This window comes from Quercus lobata, chromosome 11 (genome assembly GCF_001633185.2).
Source record: "Quercus lobata isolate SW786 chromosome 11, ValleyOak3.0 Primary Assembly, whole genome shotgun sequence".
NCBI lineage: Eukaryota > Viridiplantae > Streptophyta > Magnoliopsida > Fagales > Fagaceae > Quercus > Quercus lobata.
Genome location: NC_044914.1, coordinates 36,234,564 through 36,262,360, shown reverse-complemented (window position 1 = coordinate 36,262,360; position 27,797 = coordinate 36,234,564). Strand labels below are relative to the sequence as shown.

At 31.4% G+C, this 27,797-nt stretch overlaps 2 protein-coding genes and 1 pseudogene across 2 annotated transcripts; 1 reads left to right on the top strand and 2 right to left on the bottom strand.

The window, feature by feature from the left end:
* Positions 1-18,729, bottom strand: part of LOC115968309 — a 28,218-nt pseudogene extending 9,489 nt beyond the window's left edge.
* On the top strand, positions 8,178-9,585 carry LOC115968307 (probable carboxylesterase 12). Its single transcript, XM_031087662.1, has one exon. The coding sequence runs from the start codon at positions 8,201-8,203 to the stop codon at positions 9,371-9,373; it is 1,173 nt and encodes a 390-aa protein (XP_030943522.1). The 5' UTR covers positions 8,178-8,200; the 3' UTR covers positions 9,374-9,585.
* Positions 18,730-21,398: 2,669 nt separating the features above from the next.
* LOC115969310 (probable carboxylesterase 2) lies at positions 21,399-22,532 on the bottom strand. The gene has a single exon (XM_031088937.1). It carries the CDS (start codon positions 22,489-22,491, stop codon positions 21,550-21,552), a length of 942 nt encoding a protein of 313 aa, XP_030944797.1. The 5' UTR covers positions 22,492-22,532; the 3' UTR covers positions 21,399-21,549.
* Positions 22,533-27,797: the final 5,265 nt, after the last annotated feature.

Sequence of the window (27,797 nt, the reverse complement as noted above, 5' to 3'; positions counted from 1 at the left end):
ATCAAGTTTTTGAAAAAAAATTACATAATCCAAAATCTAAAACCACAAACCCAACTATTGTTCATGTACAAAATATTATAGATAGATATTCAATAATCAAGAACCAATTAATTTCTCCATCCACACAACAATTAGCTTAAAGCTAGATACTAATGGAATTTAAAAGGAATTTAGTCCTTTGAATTTTATCACTCCTAAAATCCCAAACAATTTCTCAAAAGCTAAACAATCTACAAAGTTATTCGTCAACCAAACAAGCCAACTAAGGTCCAAAACATAAAATTCCAGCCACAAGACAACAATCTACTTAAACTAATGTACTTTGAAGAATTTAAGTTTCATTTAAAAAATTAAGATTAAAAAAAAAATTAACTGTTAGACCCCAAATTCCATACCAAAAAAAAAAAAAAATTAAGATTTAAACTCTACTCTCTTTTCTCTTCCATTTTCACAGTTTTTGGGTTACCAAATAGTCCAATTAAATAGTAAACAACAAATTATTAATATAAGAAAAAGGAAATCTAATATAACTGATGTGTATTGAACCATAAAAAGCAAATTATCATGCACCACTCAAGAAAAACAAAATATTTTTTCCCCTTCCTTCAAAAGTTTCTAAGAAAAGAATGGTTACCAATTTGATCGAGTTTTGAAAAACCATAATTTAAATAGACTATCCTAAACCCTAGGATAGTCTACCATATAGAGCTCTTCTTCTTTTTTATGAACCCATATAGAGTTCTTTATATCCTCACATTCCTTTTAAAATAAAAGACTAAGATTCTATCATATCATCAATCCACTACCATAACCATTATTTAATGCTATAAAAAAAATTTTCAAATTTATTCACCTTATCAAAATTATGAGGAAAATATTAATGCAAGGAAATCACCACGGTGGCCCTGATGGCTTTGCAAAAGAAATCAAACACAACCATTCTCTAAGTAATAAAAAAATTTCAACTAAACCCATACTATTTTTTTTTTTATTGAAAATATTGTCAATGCATTGTCATCTTGCGTCATCACTTTGTTCTCCATCTCTACAAATATACCATTTTATTATTTTGAGTTTTTTTTTTGAAAAACTTAGGTGCATTTGATTGATATTATTCCATTATTTGTTTTGAGATAAAAGATAGAAATACTATGCTTTTTTCAAGCAATCTATATTATTCAAACTTTCGTATAGTGTGTTATGGTTTTTTTTTTTTTTTTCTACAACTAAAATTTTTTAAGTTCCAAAATTAATTGTTTAAATTTCTCATTTTCTTAAGAAGATTATCATGATAACCAAACCTCATCACAAATTTACAATTGATATTACTTAAATAATTTATAGAGACATTCAAATACATAATCAACTCACTTCTAAAATATCTAAAAATTAACTCAAACCAAAATTATAATAGGGATAGAGAGTACATGTGATAAATAACTCAAAAAACACACCACCAAAGTGTATCATCCAAAGTTAGAGACCAAAAAAAAAAAAAAAAAAAAATCATCAATCTAAAATAGAGTTGCAAGAAAGAATTAATAAGAGAGAGAGAGAGAGAGAGAGAACAATTACCCTTTTTGGAAGAGAATGTGAGACAAATAACAAAATTATATAAAAGAAGATGAGTAGAAGAATATTTAAAAGAAAATATATAGTTGTAAATACCTAATTATCCAAGTCATGCTATATAATAGAATAACATTAAATCATTCTGTAATTTCATAGGATAACATATAACAAACAAAGAAAATAAAATATAAATATAAAAAATTAAAATATAACCAAATCATATCAACCTAAAGTACAGTTAAACATAAAAACTCATCAATCTAAAGAATTAAACATCCACAAAAAAAAAAAAAATATATATATATATATATATAAAAAGAGAGAGAGAGAGAGAGAGAGAGAATATTCACCTTTTTGTGAAGCAAAATATGGATTGAATGGAAGAGAAAATAACAAATTTTTATAGTAAAAAAAAATGGGGAGAATAAGAGTCAAAATAAAAGGAAGATAAAGGGATGTAGAAATTGTAAGGTTAAGATATAGAGTAGTGGATAGATAAAAAGGTAAAAGTAAGTAAATGTTGGAGAATGTGTAATTGTAAAGTGGCGCTGATGATATGACTTAACAAGAGTGCAGCAATATTAAATGCTACACTTCAACTTTTAGATATATATATATATATATATCTGATGATATGACTTAACAAGAGTGCAGCAATATTAAATGCTACACTTCAACTTTTAGATATATATATATATATATATAGATGAATATCAAACTTCTTGTTTTATGCATACCATGTGCTTCTTTAATTACATAAGTGATAACATAATCCAATCAAAATAAGTTTTGATATATTTATTTAGAGCATTCATGTCAACTCGTGTAAAATAACGTAAATACTAAAATTTAGCCAATACAACTCAAAAAAATACTCACGTCAATTAATTAACTAGTGAGGCAAAATGAGATTTTGTTATAGTTCTAATCCAAATTTAAGAGGCACCGTAGTTTAGGATAATCAATATTTTAACATATCTTTTTTTCCCGACCACGATCTGCTCTCTCTCCCTCACTATATCATTTTCTTCTTGCTACACCAATCAACCAACAAGGATGGCTCCAATACCACCGATTCTACCAGCAACAGTAAAACATTTTCAATCTAGTGGATTTGGTTAAGCTCAAGGGCAGGGACGGAGCTACAGGTTAGCATTGGGGGGCCATTCCTCCACCCCTACCCACCCCCCCCCCCGGGCACAGGTGCCCCCTGAGATTTTGAAAAACCAAGCCTATTGCATATATATATATATATATATATATGCAATAGGCTTAAGTTACAATTTAGGCCCAAGAAAAATTAAACCTACCCCCCAGTCTCAAAACTCTTGGACCCTTTAACAAAAAAAAAAAGAGCCTAAATAACACCACAAACAACCCAAATAAAACGACAAATCAGGCCAAACAATTTAATGTACGTGAATAGCAGACATTTCTTCTCTCTTCCTCCATACCCATTTATATTATTTGTGTCTCTGTTTGTGACTATATTTGTTAGGTTCTAAAGACTTAGGATCTTATGTATTTAAAACTCTAATGTGTATTGTTAGCAAACCATGATCAAAATAAGATGTTTAGTCATGTTTAGACTTGCTCAAAGTTGGTTCATTTATGTAAAGTTGGAACAAGCTGATGCAGAAATCATTTATACTTCTCGGCCTAGTTCGATTGATCAAAGCTTAGGCTCGATCAATCGAAAATCGAGTCAGATGCGTTTTCTGTAGAATTCCAACTCAGCTCTAGTTTTGTTTTGAAACGTTTAGGGTTTTCTAATTTGCCCTAGGTATATAAGGCAAACTCTAGCCATGTTTTAGTGTTGCTCATATTGCTATTTGTGTAAATCTCTTGTGAGATCTGTGAGGAGCTTTCCTTTACACAAGTTTAGGATTATCAAGAAGGAGATTTCTTCAAGAGCTTGATGATCATTCAATTGCTGCCATAAGAACTTAAAGAAACACAAGCGGGTGTGCTTGTACTTGCTCGAGAATCCAAGAAAGAAGAAGTCCTTGGTTTTGGAGCTTGCACGTGGTCGTGTCAGTAAGTTTCTACTGATGGGTAGCAATAGGATGTTAGTGGTCTAAGTCCTGTTGAACAACTTCGATTCTTTCATAGTGGATTCAGGTTTACCTTGAGGATAGTTAAGTTAAATCCTCCCCAGGTTTTTACCCGTTTGGTTTCCTGGATGATCATATCATTGTATTATTTATCTTTCCGCTGTTTTGCATGATATGATTGTTTGATTGTGATAACCTAGATTTGGAATTTGAACTAAGTAACAACTTGGCTAATTACCTAGGTTAATCCAATTGTGTTTTTAAGGGGTCTAAAAACTATCAGTATTGTTGTTGTGTTTTTTTTTTTTTTTTTTCTTTGTGAAATATGTTGCAAAATTGTGAAGTGTTGAGTGTGTGTGAGTGTGACCTATTATAACTTATAAAGAGAATAGATAGAGTGAGTAATTACTAAAAAGTTACATAGTAAAGTTAAAGAAAGAAAATAATTGTACAATTAATAAAAAACATTTTGTTGGCTAATGGGTTGTTGAGGGAAATGCATTAGCTATAACAAGCTAATAAATTTATAAATTGAAAACTAAATTATGAATTGATAAGTAATAAATTTATAATTAATTTCTTATGCATACTGTCCACATTCTTATATTTGTCTTTATTTAGTAATAATAATTTGTCTATTTTTTCTTATAAAAAAAAAAATTATTCATTTTGTGAGATTCAATCTTAGAAGAATTTTGCCTCCCCTAACTCGAAGCTCTAACTCCATCCCTGCTCAAGTGTCAAGACAGGCAGTGTTGCAAGAAGAACAAGCAATGGCTTCACCAGCTAATCCTGCCACCCGCTCAAGCTCAAGTTCAAGCCACGAAGACGGAGGACTGAGGAGGTTAGGGATTGGTAGAGATAAGAGAGAGAGAGAGAGAGAGAGAGAGAGAGAGAGTTGATTTGGGAGAAATAATAAAAATTTGCGTAAAAAAATAATATTTCAATGAAATAGAGTATAAAATAGATAATCAAATGTGGGTGTTTTGAAAAATGATTAGCTAAAATAGACAAAAATTTATGCTAAAGTTGATTTGAATGCTCTTATGGATATAAAATCTATTATATCAAGGTTCGTCCTCACCAATACATATAGAATCCAAGTAAATCATATAATCCTTTTTAACTTATTCTAGTTGTTAAAAAATTTCATCTTCCCTTCCATAGTTGAAAATGTATATTGTTGGGTTGAGATAACTTAACCCTGGTTAATTAATTCAATTACTCAAGTTAATTAGTTAGGTTAAATTGCATGCAAATCAATCTATGACTAGTATAAAGAATCTTACCAACTACCCTGGCCTATCCCGAAATACCAACCTACAAATGAACCTTCGCTCCAATACCCAATTGGACTTGATCTTGTAGTAGCCTTCCTTCCTTTGATGCACAAATCTCCAATCTATGACTAACCATTTATACGGATCCCAGTACGTGACTAACTCCAGCAACTTGAATAATGTTGTTAGCTGCAAAGTTCTTCACTTCATCAATAATGAAGATCAAGAAGCACTTGGTTACAAAATTCTATAGGGTACAAAGTAGTAGCTTCTCTTAGAGAAATTAAATCCCTTGATCTCTGTATCTGTGTGTGACGGCTCTTAAAATAAGTTTTATATATGTCTAGGGCTATGAAAAAAGAAACCGTAAACAAATACATAAGCTTGGGTCGAATTTCAAATATGGAAAACTGAAAATCGTAATTTTCAATAGATCGAGCTGCTGTCGAGCTATCTATCTAGCTCCACATTAAGTCTCGATAGCAGGCATCTGTCGAGCTATCTATCGAGACTTAATGAACAGCTTTTCTTCACTTATTTCTTAGATCAATCCTCATGACTTTTAATACAAACACTTAATATGTTTTGAACAACATATTTCTTGATGTATTAAACTCATCTTAGATCTACCTAATTACAAGTAAAATGCATTTTGTCTAAGGATTATCCAATTACATAAAATATGACCCTAACATATATTATCTATAATATATGACATATAATAAAATTGAAATTGTTTGACTTTGTTTAGGTTGATCTTTTTTAGTGTTTATTTGAGAACAACTTATTTAATTTTTTTTCTTAAATTAAATAAAATTAACTAATTAAATTTTTTTGCTAAAAATACTATAATAAAAGGAGTTTGGCATTTTAAGAAAAAATCATAGTAAGACCCACAAATAGTTAATTAGATTTTACTTTTTCATCTAACCATAAAAATGAGGACCTGAATGGGCTCAGCTACCTATGCTAAAAAAAGCATATTTTTGTGGGATCCGTAAATAGTAAAAAAAAAAAAAAAAAAAAAAAAAAGCTTCTTTTTGTGTGATCCGCAAATTAAAAAAAAAAAAAAGCTGCTTAAGAGTTAAGCCAACTTTTAACCTTATTTCAAAACCACACTTCTAACCTTAGTTTCTTTCTTTCGATTTTCCAAAATAAATAATAAAAAAAGTTTCTTTCTATCCCTGTAATTTTTTTCTTAAACTTTTTTTTTTTTTTTTTTATCTCTCATAAGTTTAGCCCATAACAAGGAAAAAGAGAGAGAGAGAGAGAAATATATAAGATTGAGTGCCCCACTAAGAGCATTCACAATAAAGTAGTCAAAAAATAACTAAAAATTTGGTTTAGCGCCATCACACTATAAATATCCCCAACATTGCTATCCTTCTTTTTTCTTTTTTAAGTTTTTTGTAGTGTTCCCATAAAAAAAAAAAATTTGTAGTGTTTATTTTGTAGGATATATTATTTATATTATTTTAATGTGTTGTATGCTAAAATATAACATTTGATATTGGATGTATTGTAAAGTGAGTTGTTAAAATAGATAAGGTAGCTTTTTGAATTGTTAAAAACTATATTTTTTAGATGTTTTATTGTGAATGCTCTAAAGAAAGAAAGAAATTTTTTTTTTCTTAAAATTTCTTTCTTTGGCTTTTGCTTTTGTATTTGCTTTTACTTATAATTTTGGTTTTAGGGTTTAGAGTAATTTTAACTTTTTAAGGATATTGCACATTCAGTTTCACAACATGTTTCAATAAAAAAAATATTGCACAGATTAATTTGTGTGATTGTGAGTAATAGACATTTTTTCGAACATTCAATAAAAGGTTTGTTTAGTTAACAAATATTAACAACTTAGCAAACCACGCCCATATGTCATGATTGATGTGTTATGTGCATCTTTACATAAGTGGTAACATAATCCAATCAAAACAAGCTTTGATATATTTACTTATGGATATAAAATCTACTATATAAAAGTTTGTGATCCTCGCCAACATGGATAAAATCCAAGTGAATCATATAATTCATTTTTATATTATTCTAGCTACTTAAAAAAAAAAAAAAAAATCATCATTCTCTTCCTTAGTTGTAAAAGATATCTTATCTATAATCTATAATATATATATATATATATATATATTAGAATAATAATGTGTAAAATTGTAGGTTTTCAAAAGATTATATGGCACAATACTAGAAGGTCAACTAAAGGTGAAACGGATACAGATTTATTTATTTATTTTTACTAAGCTATGGTTTTATATATATATATATATATAATTGAATTTAAACTTTATTCTATATTTAAACCTTCCAATAGAATTTTGGTACATCATATTTTCTTTTATAGAATAATATATTACATATACAAACACAATCATGATAATAAAGGTTTTCTTAATAACAACCATTATCATTAAATTTCAGATTTACAAAAATATATATATATATATATATATATATATGAATAAGAGATTAAAAAAATTATATATGACCTTTTTTTTTTCTTAGAGATATTTCAACTTATGAAGTCTGTTTCTAATGTTTGCTCTTTATTATCAAACCAAAACTTAGTGTTTGGTATAGATGGGGATCAAACCCCAAACCTCTTATTCGACTATAAAAGGTTTCATCAGTTATGCTAATTGAAACTCACAAAATAATTATTACATAAATATGCAAGGAAGGCATATCACAAAATTAACAATTTGCCTCTCTCAAAAATAATAATAAAACAAATTAACACTTGGCTACAAAAGTAAAAGAGGGGGAAAAAAACCAGTAAAGATAGCTACATGTAATGCATACCATAAATTAGACACTAGCCAACCAAAAGAAAAAACACACACATACATACAAAAAGTTGAAAGATACTTATCACTGTAATTTCTGTCAATTGTGAAACTGGTAGTTCTAAAGGAAGTGGCTTATATTAATATTATATATCATGTAATAGAATAATTGATCTAGATTTATGAAAAAGAAAAAAAAAAGTGATTATGCCAAGTGATTATCTCCTCTTTTTCAAAGCTACACTATCGTTAATTATTAAATTAATTTATATTTATATTTTATCGTTATAATAATAATTATTCAGATATATTTTCTCCAAACAAAAAATAAGATTTAAAAATAGTTTAACTTAAATAATCTTTTACTATCTAAAGTTTAAAGAAATTTAATTTATATTCCAACTAAAAATCTATTACCAACAATTTCTTAAATTACACACCCACTATTTATAATACTAAAAACAAAAAGTCTTATTATTAGAAATTTGAAGGGTGGAAAATGAATCAACCAATGATCACCTTATCTTTCTCTGCCCCATCTCTCTCTCTCGGCAAATTTTTAATCCCTCGGTTGCGTGCTCTGCCCCAGCCGCACACTGTCGCACAATTTTCTCCCCTACATAAAAACTTTCCCCTTTTGTCTTCCATAAATCATAGAAAACCCACTCTCCAAATTGTAGCTGCTGCTTCTTCTCCTTCTTCTCTTGCTATGGATTCAAGCGCCAGTACTGAAATAGCCCATGACCACTCTCCTTTTCTTAAGATCTATAAAGACGGTCGAATAGAGCGAATTGCAGGCATAGAGATCGTACCCCCATCTCTGGATTCCAAAACCGGTGTTGAATCCAAAGACGTGGTTATCTCACCCGAAACAGGCGTATCTGCTAGGCTTTACATTCCAAAAACCACAAAGGAATCACAAAAAAAGCTTCCTCTCCTTGTTTACTTTCATGGTGGTGGGTTTTGCATCGAAACCGCTTTCTCTCCACAGTACCACAACTACTTGAACTCGTTTGTGGCTGAAGCCAATGTTGTTGCGGTCTCTGTTGAATATAGGAGAGCCCCAGAACACCCTGTTCCTATTGCTTACGATGATTCGTGGGCTGCGCTTAAATGGGTTGCGTCTCATACTGATGGAAAAGGTCCTGATGAATGGTTGAAAAACCATGCAGATTTTGAAAGTGTGTTTTTTGCTGGGGACAGTGCTGGGGCTAATGTTGCTCATCACATGGGGTTGAGGGTTGGATTAGAAGGACTTGCTGGTGTTAAGCTTGGTGGGATTGTTTTAGTGCATCCATATTTTTGGGGCAAAGAACCAATTGGTGGGGAAGATACTGACGCTGAGAAGAGAGGAAAGGTTGAAGCTTTGTGGCGATTTACATGTCCAGCAACGAGTGGCGCTGATGACCCGTATATAAACCCAGGTACGGATCCAAAACTAGGGAGTTTGGGGTGTAAGAGAGTGCTAATTTGTGTTGCTGAGAAGGACATGTTGAAGGATAGGGGTTGGTATTACAGTGAGTTATTGGGTAAAAGTGGATACACAGGGGTTGTGGAGGTTATGGAAGCAAAAGGAGAGGACCACGTGTTCCATTTGATGAACTCAACTTGTGACAATAGTGTTGCCTTGCTCAAAAGGATTGTTTCTTTCATCAATCAGGGTCAGGCTTGAAATGGTTCTATTCTATATCTGTCTCTCTTTCAATAGTCTCATTAGGGGTAGTATTTCAATTGAAAAATAATTAGTTTCTATTTGGTTATGGTACTCTGATTGACGTTTGTTCAATAAAAGAGACAGATAATTCAGAAAAGTGGTGAACAAATCTACTAAAGAGGTCGTTGTTTGATTTGATCAATGAAGATAAGATCTCTATTTAGCATGATTGAATGAGCTTTTTAGATCTATTACAGTTTTTTGTTGTTAAATCATAATGCTTTTATATAAACAATTTGATGGCTTCGGACTAACAAATACCAAATCCACTTTGCTGATTTCCAGTTAAATTCATCGTTTTTACTATGAGGTTGTATTAATTAATTGCTTATTGCGACCATTATGAAAATTGTTAATAGCAGATATATATAGAAGTTGCGGTTTCAGGAACTCCCATCCATTCTGGTTTGGGATCCAATACTCAGGTGATGTTGATTAAATTCCAGATTCAGCCATATGGCAAAAAAGCCACATAGCTGAATATTGAAAGCAGAACTTAAAGAACAGTGCTAAGTATTATACCTAAGTTTTATCCTTTTAGCTAATTTTGCTTGCATGATCTTCAAATCTAATGTGTTATTAAAGGGTGCGTTTGTTATGGGGGAAAATGATTTCAGGAAATCATTTTCCCCCAAACCCGCATGTTTGGCTGTCACGGAAAATGATATTTTCCAGAAAATGACTTCCAGTTGACCAATATTTTCACCTTTGACCCGGAAATGATTTTCCACCCTCATTTTCACTTCAAATCATTTTCGGAAAAAGAGAGAGAGAGAGAGAAGAGAGAGCCCAGATTACGCCGCTCGTCGGACGATCGCACCATGCCGACGAGCGGCGCGATTGACGATCGCGATCGATGAGATCGCCTGGTGCGATCGTCGATCGAGCAACGCAATCGACGAGCGGTGCGATCGTCCGACGAGCGTGCTCGTTGATCAACGAGCGGCGCGATCGCGATCGTCGATCACGCTGCTCGTCGAACGATCGTACAGACCTCGCCTCCGCTCGATGTCGCCTTCACCGCGCGATCTCATCTTCTCCACCGCCACGCGATCTCAATTTGACCGGAATTGATTCATTTTCTTTTGCTGTGTTTTGTTTCTTTTGCCGAATTTGATGCATGTTTTGTAAAAATGTTTGAATGAACCAAACACCGAAATTAATTTTCTGTAAAACGAATTTTGTGACAACCAAACACATGAAAACGTTTTCTTTTCCGGAAAATAGCATTTCCGAAAAATGGAAGATTTTCCGAAAATGCTTTTACGCGAACCGAACACAGCCTTAAGTATACCCAGAAATTTCAGAAAAAGATTAGCCACGGATTGACGAAGTTGTCCTAGAATAGTGCCACAAACAGCTCGCAGAACTCCACATATATATTTTCTAATTTGATGGTAAAATTTTTATGATTATATCGAGGGAGTCTTTGGTATGGGAGAATCCACGTTATCCTCAACATCCATTTTGGTGTGTATGATGCCTGTAAAAAAATAAAAATGGTCATTCAAAAACTCTCAAAAATGGTCATTCAAAAAAATAAAAATAAAGAACTCTCAAACATTCATGGTCAAGCGTACATAACCTCATTACACTTTATTCTTGCAAGGAATCTGCAATATCAGATTGTCTTGTACTGATATCACATGGAACACGCGCTAAATTTTCAACTAAAAAACATGCATCTCTGTTTTCTCATAATCAAGCCAAGATTTACTTTCTCATGTGCTTGAGCTATTTCTCAACCACACAATTGCTAGGTATTCTGTTCTTTTTTTCCTTTCCCTTGCTTGTCTTGTCCTCGAATTGTTTTGTTGGGTAGAGGAAAATTAGAGGGAAGGAAAGTTATGATTTAGTCCCCCCTCCCCCCACCTAAATGTCAAGTGGGTGAGATTGGGGGCAAATTATCAACAATATTATAACTCTACTGTCAACTTAGTGTTTTCAACAAAGTTGTTCAGATTCAAATCTTTTTTGCCCATTTTAACTATCAAATTATATACATATAGATACATACATACATATATATATATATATATATAAAACAAGGACCAAACCAAACAAGAAAAAACTTATTTATAATTTAATGTTATATGGGCATGTGTAATAGAGAATTTTTTGGGAGATTAGTTGTATATTATACTAAAAATGATCTTCTAAGGAAAAATAAAACATTTCACAAAATTTGGAAGGAGGATGATTTAATATAGTACTGCCCATGTTTGAGGAAACTTAATAATATGGCACCTATTTGTTTATAGGGTTGAGTGGAGTTGAGTATTAAAAATTCAAGATTGTTCATTTGATTTTATTTCTAATATGACTCGAGTTCAAACTCAACAACAAACTAGATTATATGTTCAACCTTTATTCATTTATTGTCGAATAAGTTTGAGTTTGTTTATAAACTAAATTATTATTCCCATATATAGTAAATATAATTAATAAAATTTGTAATCACTTCACAAATTTATGCTAATAACTAATAGAAAAATTATAATCTAAATTATATTATTTGAGTTACTTGATGGAATGATTTTATTTTATGAAATTATAAAAATTGGATTCACCAACATTGTATTGCTAAAAAATATACACAATTTTTACCACAAAACAGACCGTTTATATTATCAATAAATTACAAATAATAATTTGATAACTTATTTACAAACTCACATATTTATACATTTATACATATAGTTATATAATTTGATATATGCTTAAATTGAACCTTATGTTTACCCATGTATTTACAAACACATTATTATATTTGAACTTGACTCATTTAATAATTGAACCTAAACATGAACTTGAACTTGGCTCACTTACTAAATAAAAAAATATAAACAAATTCTTCTCAAACTTAAACTATAGTGCTCATAAACGGTTTGGTTCACTAATTTATAATCCTACTTACTTAAGGCTAGTTGCTATGCCTTTTTCTTTTCTTTGCTACATTAAGTTTAAAGGAGATGAGGGGTCAAATTCCTATTAAGAACATCTAATCAAAGGTCACAATTTTTAAAACTAGTATTAATAAGTAGTAATGTTAAGAGCCTTGTTGCTTAGTTGATACCTCCTTGTATTTTTTTTTTTTTTTTTTTTTTTGAGAAATACCTCCTTGTATTTCTAATAGAGATGTTCTTAATTCAAATTTTGTTCTCCCATTGTAACTATCAAGTAATAATAATAATAATAATGATATAATAAAACTGATCAAAGGTTACTAGCAAGGTTTTTTTTTTTTTTTTTTCTCCAGAAACAAACACACATAGAGAAAACGGTTCTAATACAGTCACACCACAAATTCATTGCTATACTTGACCAATGAAAACGACACAACGTATTTTATTATTGATTGGAATATGCTTTAGAGAGACTTTAAAAATCTTTCTTTTTCGATTAGCAAAGAACCACTCAAGCAGAAATAGTCCACACAATACAGTCACACCACAAATTCATTGCTACACTTGACCAATGAAAACGACACAATGTATTTTATTATTGATTGGAATATGCTTTAGAGAGACTTTAAAAATCTTTCTTTTTCGATTAGCAAAGAACCACTCAAGCAGAAATAGTCCACACATTGATGTCAAAGAAATATCACGTGAAAGGACGTTCAGGGCATTTTCCTTTAAGTAGGACCAATATTGGTTTAGACTCTAGAGGACTTCTACGTTGCGTGTAACTCTTAACTCATGTTAGATGCAATAATTTAATTTTTTTTTTTTTTTTTTTTTTTTTTTTTTTTTTGAGAAACAGATGCAATGCACTTTAGAGTATTTTGTAGCTTTATTTTTCCCCTTTTTTTGGTAGTTAAATCCATTTACAGAAAACCCCGAATCCATAAAAAAATGTAGTACTCCCTCACAGACAGACTCAGTAGGGGGGCCGGGCCCCATGACCCCAAAAAAAATTATTATGTTTATTTTGTCTTTTTAATAGCTGACCCCGTTAACCAGCCCTCTCCAGCCAGCCCAGAGCCCCGCTTTTTCCCCCAAAAAAAAAAAAAAACCATTAAACCTACAGTTACATACAAACCAAATTCAGGAAAATAAAAATTAGAGAAAGTCGAGCGAGAGCTAGAGACTGAAAGATAGAGGATGGAGAGAGCACAGTGTGAAACCAAGCATGTGAAAAAAAAATAAAAAAATAATGGAGCCAGACAAAGAGACAGTGAAAAGAAACATACAAAAACTGTCAAAAAGAAAGAAGAAGAGTAACACCGGTAAGAGTGAAAAGGTGAGTTTGGAAACTTCTTGAAAAGTATATACTTTAGAAATACCCTAAAGGTGTTTGCTTATTTAGAGAAGTACTAAAATTTATATATAATATTGGTAAAAATGTAAAATTAATCATTTAATTTTTATTATTTTTTATTTTAGTCCTTTAACTTTCAGTTTTGTTAATTTAATTTTTTAACTTTCAATTTTTGTCAATTTAGAACTCCGTTATAACTTAGTTGGTGACTGCCGTTAGAATCCCTAAAACAATGCCGTTTTTATTTTTTATTTTTTTAATTCGAAATTAAAAGAAAATAAGAAAAATCTGAAAAAAAAAAAAATATATATATATATATATATATTAAGCGTTGTTCCCCTTCCCCTGAATCAAAAAAAAAAAACAAAAAAACAAAGACCCAAATCCTTAACGAATTTGGGGAAAAGGAAGAGAGGCTGAGTCAAATTTGAGAGAGAGAGGGGGTCGGCGGTTTGAGAGAGAGAGACCGAGTTCGTTTGAGAAAAAGAGACTGAATCGGTTTTCCAAGATGAAGGTGACTATATCGGTTTTGAAAGTGACTGAAGTCTTCTCACTAGACTGAATCCCAACACTTGTTCGCCGAAGCAGAACGGGTCTAGTGTTCAGGAATTCACTAGCCAATCATATGGACTTGGGAATGGGAATAGGAGTAACAACCAGGTGGAGTGCGGTGAAGTCACTTCCACATGTTTGGAGAGTAACTCCAGTTCGTGTTCAGATGAGACATTGAGCCACCACGGTGACAATGACACTTCTCATGATGCTGATGCATCCGCCTCTGCCTTTGGCGCTGTTGAGACGTCCCGGGTTATGATGGAAATTCCCAAGGATGTTCGGTCTACTGGAATAAGAAAAATTACGTTTAAGTTTAGTAAAAGAAGAGAGGACTATGATAACCAGTTGTGTGCTTCAGTGGTGTCTCAGCCTAAGACTAATGGGGTTGCTAACGGCATGTCATATGGAGTCCATTTTGAACGAGATTATTCGACGACGATGATTGATTTTGGTAGGGGCATGGTGGGAAGGAGTACCTCGGACCCAGAAAATCGGATTTAGGTAGTTCTAATAATGAGTTTTTTAGTCATTCAATGTTTCTCTGTTTCGATTTACATTAGGGATTTGTTTCTTTGTTTTGCTCTGATTCAGGGAAAGGGGAACGACGATTTTTTTTTTTTTTTCTTCAGATTCTTCTTATTTTCTTTTAACTCCAAATTTTTTAAATAAAAAAATAAAATAAAAACTCTACAAAACAGCGTCGTTTTAGGAATTCTAACGGCAGCCATTAATTAAGTTGTAACAGAGCCTGAAATTGACAAAAATTGAAAGTTAGAGGATTGAATTGACAAAACTAAAAGTTAGAGGACTGGAATGAAAAACAGTGAAAGTTAAAGGATCAATTTTGCATTTTTGTCTATAATATTTTATAACCAATCTATTTTTTTATTATTAAGATTTAAATAAATAATTAAATAAAAACTTATATATATTTCGGAAAAGTGCACTAGTATACACTAGTACCAAAATATTCTGTGAAATGATCTCCATAACAAAATTCAAAACCTTATAATAAAGCTATAATATATAAAGAGAGAAGAGTCTGTAAAGAAAATATAATATTGTTTGGTGTTTGACACTTTGACTGTTTAGTGTTTGAATAAATAAATAAATAAAAACCTATATATATCATGTGCGTTATTTCGAAGCAATGCACCGATATACACTAGTACCGAAATATTCTGTAGAATCATCTTTGGAATGAAATTCAAAACCTTAGAATAAAGCTATAATATATAGAGAGAGAAGAGTCCATAGAGAAAATATAATATTGTTTAGTGATCGACACTTTGTCTGTTTGTACATAGTAGGGCAACAGTAAGTAATAGGTGACAAATAGAGATGCAAAAAAAAAAAAATAGTCTTTTGTTTTTGTTGGTAGATAATTGCATTTTAATATATTAAGAAATAATAATTTTGTATATTTGTTTTGGTTTATAGTTTGTTAATACTATATGGATGTTTATTTGAAGTTTTTAGTTTCTTTTTCGCTTATAGTCAGGCTCCCTAACATGAAATCCTGGATTGATCACTACTTCCTCAATCCCAAATTATTAGTTCTCTGTTTTATTTTGGGATATCCCAAATACTCTTTAAAAAATTAATAAATAAATTCTCTTACTTACTATTTTCTACTTTATATTATAAGTCAATATTCTTCTTTTTGCTAGAGTTTAAGCTAATGCAAATATTTTTGAAAATTTGTAAATTTTTATTTAAAAAATAATGTATTAAAATATATTATCGAAACGTTTGAATTTTCTAAACAGGATAGCATCTTGTAGTTGGGTGGAGAAGTGCATTACAATGACTTCTACTTGTAAGAGTATAGAAAGTTTAATACATATCTAAAGTCACCATATGGACCTGATTGGTAGGAGGATTTTTGTTTTTGTTTTCAAAACAGTATGAAAACAATTTTCAAAAAATTGAACTTGAAACTAGTTTTCAGATAATAATTTTTATATTATACATGTTTGGCTCCCACTTTTAAGAACAATTTTCAAAATACTAAAAACAAAAAATAATTGTTTGGGAGATCATTTCTATTTTTGAGATTTAAAAAAAAAAATTACAAAAAGTAACACGTAGAATCTATAGATTACATTTTTTTTGGTGGATATAAGGAAATCATGTACATTTTTTTAATGATATTTTTCAAATTTGAAGTGTGAAAATTCTTTTTGTGATAAAGATAAGCTCCTTAATTTAAGAGATAAAAGAGTTTGGACAAATATGTAAGGTCTATTGTTTTCAATTTATTTACAACTATGCCATTAAAAACATTTTCTGTATCGGAAAATGTTTTCAAAATTCTTTAGCCTTTTTTAAAATCCTATTCTAAATTAGGAAAATAGGTTACAGTTTTTTGAAAATTGTATTTAAAAAATATTAGCCAAATGATAAATTCAAGTGTGGGACTCATCATATTATGGATTGCAAAACAAAAAATTACATTTAATTACTCTTACCAAACAGTCCTATAAGACTCTAAAAACGAAAACAAAAGCAAACAAAAAAAAAAAAAAAAAAAACCATTTATCATTCGGCCCTATCATAATTGAGTCCACACACTTTCAATTACCATTGGAGGGGAAAATTGTATAGGCCTAAAATAAGTTGGCCCAAGGATTGGTCAAAGGAGTTCGGTCCAAGTTAGCCTAGCCTTGTTTGACCCAACCTCTTTGATCAAGTCCTAAAAAAGAGATTCTAGACTATGACTATCAACTGACCAATGGGGCCTTTTATTGATCACTGTCTTTCATTCAAAACATGACCTCGAACTTGACTCCCTAATCAGAACGTTCAAGTCACCATTTTCAGTTCATACCAAACTTTTGTGTACTCTGTGTGTAATTACACACAAAGTACAAACTACTAAACAACCAATTACCGCTACATCAAACCTACCTAATTGAAAAAATCTGCTAGAAGTGTATTATTAAATAAATAAATTTATTATATTTTAATAGTTTAAGTTTTTGGAACAGTTAGTAATTTAATATGATATCAAAGATAAAGATCAAGAATGACTATCGTTTACTTTAAAAGAAGTGTTTGGAAAGGATATCCATCTTCACATCATGCATTTATTATGAAAAGAAGGCAAAGGGGAAGAGATGAAGAAAGATACATTTTTTGGGACTATATATACACTCTGCTAGCTTAAACAACAGTATTTTATTAATCCAGCCATGATGGTACTCTTACACCCTACTACTTGAACATAAATACTTAGAACAAAACATCAACACACATTAATGGCGTCATCAAACTCTACATACTTCTCATTTCTCTAATCACATTAATGACTCAGATTAAAATGTTTCACAGCAAAGAGAATCAATAACACAATACATAATTCCTATTGTAAAAACCATCACAATTAGCTAGCTATAGCTTAGTTAATTAGCCCTGTCTTGGTTAAAGAAAGAAGCCAACCTTTTCAACAAGATCACTGCCTTCCCACAATCTGGGTTGAACAAATGGAACACATGCTCTTCTCCTTCTGTCTCAACAATCTGCACCTCTCCATCCCAACCACTCTTCCTTAATGTCTCACAAGAGAGCAACCCCCTCTCTTTCAACACATCCTTCTCTGCAACACAAATTAGCACCCTGGTGCACCCGAGGCTCGACAACCTTGAATCCATTGCTGGGTTTATCCTTGGATCATTGATTCCACTTGTATTAGGACACACAAAAGGCCAATAATTGTCCACTTCAAAATCTTTCCTGCCAAAATAGGTATGGACTAAACAAGCCCCTAATATTTCTATGCCAGCCAAGTCTTCAATTCCAGCTCGAGCTACCATGTTATACACTATATTGCCTCCAGCACTATCTCCAGCCAGAAAAACTCGCTGGAAATCTGCATGGTCACTCAGCCAGCCTTCTGGGCCTTCATTGTTATAGCGTTTTGCTTGCCCACTGAAGTGCAGCCCATGAATCTTCATAAGCTATGGGGATATGGTGCCCAGGGGCTAGTCTATAATCAACAGAGACTCTGATTATATTAGCTTCGGCTACAAGAGAAGTCATAAATTGTGATATGTGGGACAGAATGGTGATCCAACTAGAAAGGCCCCGCCATGATAGTACACTATGAGAGGAAGCTTTTGGCCTGGTTTAATGGTGCTAGGAATGAAAATACGTGCTGATAAGCCAGTTTTTCGATCGATTAAAACGTCTTTGGAGGAAACACCATGATCAGAATTGATTGATGAAGGAACCTTGTCGGTGACAAAGAATCTCTCTACTCTTCCATTTTTGTATGCCCGTAATATGGACCAAACTCGAACACAATTTCAGTTGGTGTTGAATCCATTCTTGAAGGTTTGAAGCTGCGGAAGAAGTTCAATGCACCCTTGATAAATAATTGTTTCAAAGCGTAGAACGCAATGATAAAAGCTTCTTTGATTCAAGGACTGTGTGTGCGGAGGTAATGAACAAGGAAAATGTTAAAGCTTACCAATTATTCTTTGTGATTATATATATATATATTTATATATGTAAGTATTACACCTATTCCGACGCTCAAATCCACATCCTTCTTATTATGTCTCCGCTCTTGATTGAATTTCAGTTAATATTTGAAAGTTTCGAAATCCAATCAAAGGTTAATATAAACAGGGCATGAATTTTGGTATAAAAATGGATGTGTCCCTAAAATTTTTTTTATTTAGTAAAGTTTACAGTAACATAGCACGAGGTAAGTATATAACATAACAGTGCCAATTTCGGTAGTCCTAGCATTACATACCGTGATACACTAGTATTCTGTTTTGCAAGCCTTTCAGCTAAGATCAAACTTTTGTACTGTTTTTTTTTTCACTCTTGCTGAAAGGGAATAAAGCATGACTCACAGTCAGTCAGTCACAACCCATATGGGTAGAAAGAAAAGATGAGAGTGAGTCCCAGGCCGGCCCAAGATAGTTCAAGGCCTAAGCCAGAAATTTTAAAGGAATCTTTTATATCTAAATATCACTTAAATAATATTTAGTTTTTTTATTATATATTTTTTATTTCAAATTTATTATTAATTCATACTTATTAATATGATTAGGTGGTAAAATAGCTATTTTGCCAAAAATAACAAAATTTATATAATTGCGGAAATTAAAAAATACTATCTCTAAGAGACGTCTCAAAACAAACAGGACTTTATTCTAACTTTTAAACTAAATGTTATTAAGAAAAAAATAAATATTATTATAAATAGCAAAAACATTGTTTTCAGGGACTTAACAAAGGAATTTGTCTAAATTTAGTCCACGCTCAAGGCAACAAACTCAAGTATGAATTAGAATATCATTTCCCTTCAACCTGCCAAATTTCATATAATTCCGACATCATCATCAGTGTAATTGTGATAGGTAGTTCACTTCTAAATAGATGCTTCATCCAGATAATATCATTTCCTACCTATTTACTCCTTAAGTTTGCAATTAAATACTTGAATTTGGTTTTGAATTTTAAAATGATGGATTTAAAATGCCTTAATACCAAATCCATAAATATTTAAGTATGTCCTATGGATTTTTAAAATATTATGGGTTTAGAAATTATTTCAAATTAGAGGATTAATGGTCTGTTTGGTTGGAGGGGTGAAAGTTTGGTTGGAGGATAGAAGATAATTAGTTTTCTCTCATATATGTTTGGTTGAGAGAGTGGAAAATTGAAGAGATGAAAAACTAATTTGTTTGGTTGAAAAAAAAAAATAGAAAAAAGAGTTAATATAAATTTACCATTATGTCTTATTATATAAAACAAAAGGTAACATTTTATATTTTTATTAAAAAATTGTGTATAAATGAGCACTTCATTTTATTAATAATAAAAATTTTAAAATTAAAATTAAAAAAAAAAAAAAACACAAGAAGTTCAAGAACCAAAAAAATAAAATAAAATAAAAGTGAGAATTAAGAAAGAATGAGACAAGATAAGAAAAAAAGACAAAAAAGGAAAGAAGGAAAAGTGTTCAAAATTTGAATGCAGGGCTGGGGATAGTTTTTCCAAGAAAACAAAACTTTTTTTTATCATATTTTCTCTCAAATTTGGGAAGATAAAGATTTGGTGGGCTCAGGGAGAAAATTAATAATCTCACTATTTTATTCCCAATTTTTCCCTCCCAACTAAAAACATCTCTCCCCCATTTTTTATCTTCCTCATTTTCATTCATAATGGTCCGTTTTGGTTCGGTAGATTTTAAGAATGATGGAAAAGAGAGGAAATGAAATGATTTTTGGGGTGTTTGGTTAGGTGAATTTTAAGAAGATAAAACTAGTGGGGTCCAAGTGTTTTCTCCAATCACCAAAATGCTATTTCTCCAAATTAGGGAGAAAATAAAAGAGAAAACATGGAACAAAAGAGAATGACCAAAAAGGCCATGTGACCTCTTGTGCATAGCTCAAAGGGTATTCCGTATTTGTGTTTTCTTCTTTGGCCATTTCTTCCCTCTCTTTTTTTTTTTTTTTTTTATGTTACTCATATGTTTCTTTTTCTTTTTCTTTTGGTTTTCTGCTTTTCTTTTTTGGTTTTTTACTTTTTCTAGTATTTCTCATTCAATTTTTTTTGATGTTGTTGTTCATTTGTTTTGGTTTTATTTTTTTGGTTCATCCATTTTTTTTGCCCCCTCTAATTTGTAACTTTTATTTTATTTTTATCTAATAAACGCATGAGAGTATATTTGTATAGACTACATTTTTCATCTTCCCATTTTTTTTCTCTCAACTAAACAAAGAAGTTTTTCATCTCTCCACTTTTCTATCCCTCCAACTAAACACACATGAGGAAAAACTAAATATTTTTTATCTTCTCACTTTTCCATCTTTCCACAATTTTCTATCTTCTTACTTTTCTATCTCCCTAACCAAATAGATCTAAAGGTTTAAAATCTTTGATGGATTTGTTAAATCCAAAATTTTGACCCTTAGTAAACTATCAAAATACCTTCAAACGAAGTGTTTGGATTTTAATAACTCAAAATCCAAATTTATATGCCCAAATCTTGTCATCCAAACATACCATAACCAAAAAAAAAAAAATTCATATGACTTTAATCAGAGACACAATTTCATACAAATTGGCTTAGCATGCTGTATATGTAATGCGTTTCATCAACCATCAACACCGCGAGTTGACATTTGTTCTTGTCACCTTTATTATAATGCAATTAAGCTCATCACAAACTCAGAAATATAGCTAAATAACCTGCTATATATTAGGTAATTATTGCTAATACAAGTTCATTAGGATCTAAGACATTGGCAAGTACTAAGAGCCTTTTCTTGGTTTATGAAAAAAACATAGGCTAGTTAAGTACTAAGAAGCCTTGTCTTGGTTATGAAAGAAGCCAACATTTTCAACAAGGCCAGAGCCTTCTCACAATTTGGGTTGAACAAATGAAACACATGATCCTCTCCTTCTGTCTCCACAATCTCCACCTCTCCCTCCCACCCACTCTTCCTCAATGTCTCATAATAGAACAAACCCCTGTCTCTCATATCATCCTTCTCAGCAATAAAAATTAGCACCTTGGAGCACCCTAGCCTCGAAAGCCTTGAATCCTCAGCCGGGTTTATCCTTGGATCATCGAAACCACTTGTTGTTGGACATGAAAAAAGCCATGATCTGTCCTCCACGCCAGTATGAACACTTTCTGTTTTACTAACGTAAGGTTGAACCAAACAAGCTCCTAATAATTTCACTCCTTGGAGACCTTCAACCCCAGCTTGTGCTAACATGTTGTGCACAATATTGCCTCCAATACTGTCCCCAACCAGAAAAAAACGATGAAAATCGCCATGTTCTCTCAGCCAGGCCTCAGGGCCTTGACCATTATAGTGAGAAGCAACCCATCGAAGTGCAATCCATGAATCTTCATAGCCTATTGGCACGGGGTGTTCTGGGGCTAATCTGTAATCAACAGAAACTGCAACTATATTAGCCTCAGCTACAAGAGCAGCAACATGGTTATGATATGTTGGACAAAATGGTGAACCCATAAAGAAGCCCCCACCATGATAGTACACTAGAATAGGCAACTTCTGGCCTGGATTAATGGTACTTGGAATGTAAACTCTGGCTGATAGGCCAGTTTCTTTAACAATTTCAACATCTTTGGTGGAAATGCCACTTTGGGAATTGATTGATGGAGGGACTATATCGGTGCCAAAGTTTCTGTCAACTCGTCCATCTTTGTATGCTCGGAAATATGGGAGGAATTCGTGTACTACTTCACTTGTCCCTGAATCCATCGTTGAAGCAAGGAGGATATGAATGCACCTTCATATATAATATGATCCTCTAAGGAAACAAAGGAGCCTATAACTAAAGTTAGGTAGAACTTTTTTTTATTATAAAATACGGCTTGACTAAAACCTATCTTAGGTAAATATTTCAAAAAAAAAAAAAATGTGGAGCCTTGTCTTAAAAGAATGTGTAACATTATCATATCATTTCTTTTGGACACCAAGTCACACACAAAAAACTTGCTTTAGCAGTGAAGCTATACTTATTTTTTTTAGATGACTTGCTACAGTGCACATCTATAGATAGATGTGCACTGAGAGCAAAAAAAAAAAAATTATAATTTTTTATTCTGCCAGTGATTAAAATAATAAAAAGACGTTCTCTCTCTCTCAGTCCATTGTGCCTCTCTCTCTCAGTCACTCTCACCTCTCTGTCTCAACGTCTCTGACCCACGCCTCCGCCGGCCTCAATGTCATTAGCCCAAGCCGACCCAAGCCCCCAAGCCGTCAATCCATGCCTCCGCCGATCGAGCGGTTCAAATCTCGGAGGTGGATCAGGAAGCGAGGGTTTTGAGGTACAGAGAGAAGAGGAAGAACCGAAAGTTCGAAAAGACGATCCGATACGCTTCGCAAAAAGCCTACACAGAGACAAGGCCGCGAATCAAAGGAAGGTTCGCAAAGTGTACGGACATCGAGGTTGATGTTGAACGTATCTATGGATATTGCGTCGTTCTGTCATTTTGAACGATTTTTGTATTATCTTGCTCCGCCTCTCTACTATGACAAGCCTAGGCTTCTCTAGGTTTCATCGTCGAAAAAGATTGGAATTTTTTTTTTTTTCCTACTGTGTACTGTTGGTGGTAGTGGTTGTGGTGGTGGTGGTGGTGGTGGAGGTGGTTGTGGTTGTGGTTGTGGGTGTGGGTGTGGCTGATGGTAGAGGTGGTTGTGGTTGGTGCTGTGGATGTTTTTTTGGATAATGGGATATATTATTTTATTGTAAGGATATATTATTTTATTGTGATGTTTATATTATTTTATTGTATTAAAAAAAAAAATAGATCCACTACTGCAGTATGTATGTAGGTAAAATAGATAAAGTAATTTTTGGTGGAGCTAAAAAGCTAAATTTTTAACTCCACTACTGTTGATGCTCTAACAGACTATAAGTCACTTGTGATAAAATGTGTATGAAAGCAGGTGGTACTAGTATTATTATTATTAAAAAAAATTTAAAAAAAAAAAAAATATATGTTGCAATTAAGCTATATTTATGCACCTTGATATATAATATGATCCTCTAAAGATGGATTAGGAGTGGTGACTAATAATAATGCTCCTTTTAGTCTACGTTTTCTATTTCTCACGTTAAGCTTGCCCTTCTATTTTTTGCTAAAAGCCTATTTTTTATTTTTTGCTAAAACTAAAACACATGTTCACTAAAAAACAAAAGAACAAAGGAGCCTATGGTTCCTAGCTAGATCATGTTCTCATATGAGTCATGCCAATTATTATATTGTTGCTTCTATTTCTCACGTTAAGCATGCCCTTCTTATTTTTTTTATTTTTTATTTTTTTGCTAAAACTAAAACACATGTTCACTAAAAAACAAAAGAACAAAGGAGCCTATGGTTCCTAGCTAGATCATGTTCTCATATGAGTCATACCAATTATTATATTGTTGCTTCTATTTCTCACGTTAAGCATGCCCTTCTTATTTTTTTTATTTTATTTTTTATTTTTGCTAAAACTAAAACACATGTTCACTAAAAAACAAAAGAACAAAGGAGCCTATGGTTCCTGTTCTCATATGAGTAATACCAATAATTGTATTGTTGCTTAAGTTTTGTTGAACCAATAATAGGGGTCATTTGTTACCATTGTTTAAACGATAGTTTTCAGTGTTTAAACAACATTACACGTATTTCCACATACTTTTTCACTCACGTATTTTCAAAAAATATAAACAATATTACTAGAAATCTCTCATCAAACGGGCCCATATTCTCCACCACATACTGTTAGGTTGGTAGAAAAAAAATTTCTCAAAAAAAAAGTTGGTAGAAAAAATGCTGTTTTATTTTTTATGGAAAGAAAAAATTAAGGTAAACTAAAGTTAGGTAGAACTTGATATAATAAAATAAAAAAAAATAAAATAAGTTAGGTAGAACTTTTTTTTGTTATAAAATAAGGCTTGACTAAAAACTATCATAGGTAAATATTTAAAAAAAAAAAAAAAAAATGGAGCCTTGTCTTAAAAGAATGTGTACCATTATCCTATCATTTCTTTTGGGCACCAAGAATGTGATTTTAATAACAAAAATGCTAGTATTATACAATTATCCGACGTGACATACTATAAGTGACTTTTAGTAAAATATGTGAAAATAAATAATAATAATAATAATAATAAATAATAAATAATAAATAAAAACCATGCTGCTATCAAGCTATATTTATGCCCCAATCAACAATTTAACATCAATTCACCACTTTTGTGTATTCTCCCAAAAAAAAAAAAAAAAAAAAAAAAAAAAAAAAAAAAACCTCAAAACACTTTTGTGGTGACTTATAAGTTCTATGCATGATTTGAAAATTGAAAATCCAGATCAGACCGTCGAGTTCTCTCTAATTTTGTTACATGGGACTTTATCCATGTTGGTAGCATTAAAATGTTTTGGCCCATAGTGTGGTTGTTTGGGATCCTTACTTCTTGTATCTTTGGGCCAGTTTCCATCTCTTTTCTCACTGCCTCAATCGTGGGCCTTGCGACTTTGGCAAGAAGAGACGATCTGGCCCTTAGGGTGCTTTTGTAGAATAAAGGTGGTTATCCAAGGGGGGAAAATCACAACTATAAACAAAATGGAAGGGCTTCTGTTGGAATCCCCATCTAAATTCATAGTAATAGAGCCAATTACATATTAGTTAGTACATATATAACTAATCAAAATGGTCACCTATAAAGTTGAGCACTATTTTGCACCCAAAAAAACAAAAACAAAAAAGCCTATTTGCTTTTCAATTGGAAACATGCTCAATATTATTTGATTGAATAGTTAGCACTGTTATTTCTTATTTGAAGAAACCCTCATCTTTAAATTGATATTTTATTCATGAAAAGCAAGACAACAAATCTAGCATTTACTATTATTTCAAGTAGTTGTCATGAATTCAAGTTGATTATGTGTTTTATTTTTCTTGAATATTTTTTTTTTTTGAGAAATAATTACAACATGTTGTTAACCCCGCAGCTCGAACTCTTTCCCTCCTAGACCCCCAAGCACTTTATGCATGGGAATGTGCCAATTCAGCTACAAAGCCTTTGGCATTTTTCTTGAATATTTGAACAAAAAGGAACTCCAGATATTTGATATATTTCTCTTTAAAAGAGATTTCAAACCAATAACAATTGCATTAGAAATCTTATATATATATATATATATATATATATACACGTACGTACGTATGTATCTTGTCCCTCCTCCACGGCTCCACTTACCACAAACCCCAATTAAATTAGTTCTTAGGAATTAAGGAGAGCTTTAAGTATTCTATTCTAGAAATGGTTCTTATAGATTTTTATTCATGATGTGTGAGCAAAATAATCAACCTAATGATATTAGAAAAGCTAGGAGAAAAAAAAAATATATATATATATATATATTAATGTAAATTCATGGACTTGGAAAGAAATCATGCTTAATCAATTTTTCTTTTTTTCATTTAACAATCTTTTGACTGCCAATATGATATATAAACACAATTACTACAAATATTACTATACCCTTGATCATGAAAATATCGATTGTTTATTGAACACAATAAATTGCATGAAAGTACGGTATTCTTAATCAAGTTTTCTTTTTTTCATTTAACAATCTTTTGATTGTTAATATGATATGTAAGGACAACTACTACAAATAATAGATACTATACTCTTGCCCAAGGCCTTGTAACCGAATTGGCACCTCCCCATGCACAAAGTGCTTGAGGGTCTAGGGAGAAAAAGGTTCGAGTTGTGGGATTAGCAGCATGTTGTAATTATCTCTCAAAAAAAAAAAAAGATACTGTACTCTTGATCATGAAAATCAATGGCAACTCTAGGAATTTTTTTTAGGGTGGTCACTAAAAAATTTAAATTTACAAAATCTAATAAAGAGGAAACTTGAATATATCAATGTCACAAAAAAAAAAAAAATACACACACACAAATACATTAAATATTACAATTTTTTTGTACTAACAAAGTGAAAGAAAAAAAAATAGACTAGTAAGAAATAAAGTGGAAATTGAAAATTGAAAATGTTGAAATAAATATAATAAAGTGACCACAACAATTTTATAACAAATCTTATGCAACAAGTTGTTATTGGTGGGTAAAGCATGTCAATGTTGAGCCCAAATTAGAATTAATAACAGCTTACCACATAATATTTATTGTGAAAATATTATGGATGTAACATTACTCTTATTTTTATTGAACTCAAATTCTTGTGATTTTCAAGTTAGGGTGTTTAACATTTTTAGGGTGGTCAAAATAGGTTAATTTAGTATATAATATATATATTTTTTATAAGTATATATATATATATACATTTTTTTTTTTTAAGTCAAGGTGGTCACATAACATATTTGTTTAAACTAATTATATATATAATTTTTTTGCTAAGCGTAAAAAAAAAAAAAAAAAAATACATACAAGTGGAGCTGCCACTAATGAAAATATTTATCTTTTATTGAAGACAATAAATTGCATGAAAGTAAGTTATTCCAAATTCAAGAGTCCAAAAGTGAAAATTTATAAAACATTATTAATAGAAAAAAAAATGCGAATAAAAGATCCCACTAAATTAAATCAAGTTCATTAATTTAAGAAACAATGAGAATTATCCATCTCTCTCAATAGCTTTATACATTCAAAAATTCAAAATTTCTGAGTCTCTCTTAATTGCATTGATTTATTCTAAAGATTTAATTTCAATTGGAAGTTGGTCATGCACAATGTATGAGGATCCCGCTAAACATCTATTGTTGAATGTTTAATGGGCTCAACTCGTAATTAGAGAATTCATAGGTTCAATTCAAATTTAATTCATAGGTTTAAAACTTGTTTCGTGTATCTAAGAGTTATGCCCTTTTGAATATACACCAATGTCAGTTTCTTTAAGACATTCTCCCATTTCCCATGTGTGTGTTAAAATACTTAGTATTTATAAAAAAAATCATATTAAATACATTCTTATGAAAAACTGTAAAGATTATTGAAGAGTAATACTAAAGACACAAACTATTTTACAACATTTTTACAAATTGTT

Excerpts from the sequence above, each read along its gene's own strand:
- LOC115968307 (XM_031087662.1), top strand. The coding sequence starts at position 8,201 with ATGAATCAACCAATGATCACCTTATCTTTCTCTGCCCCATCTCTCTCT.
- LOC115969310 (XM_031088937.1), bottom strand. The coding sequence starts at position 22,491 with ATGGATTCAGGGACAAGTGAAGTAGTACACGAATTCCTCCCATATTTC.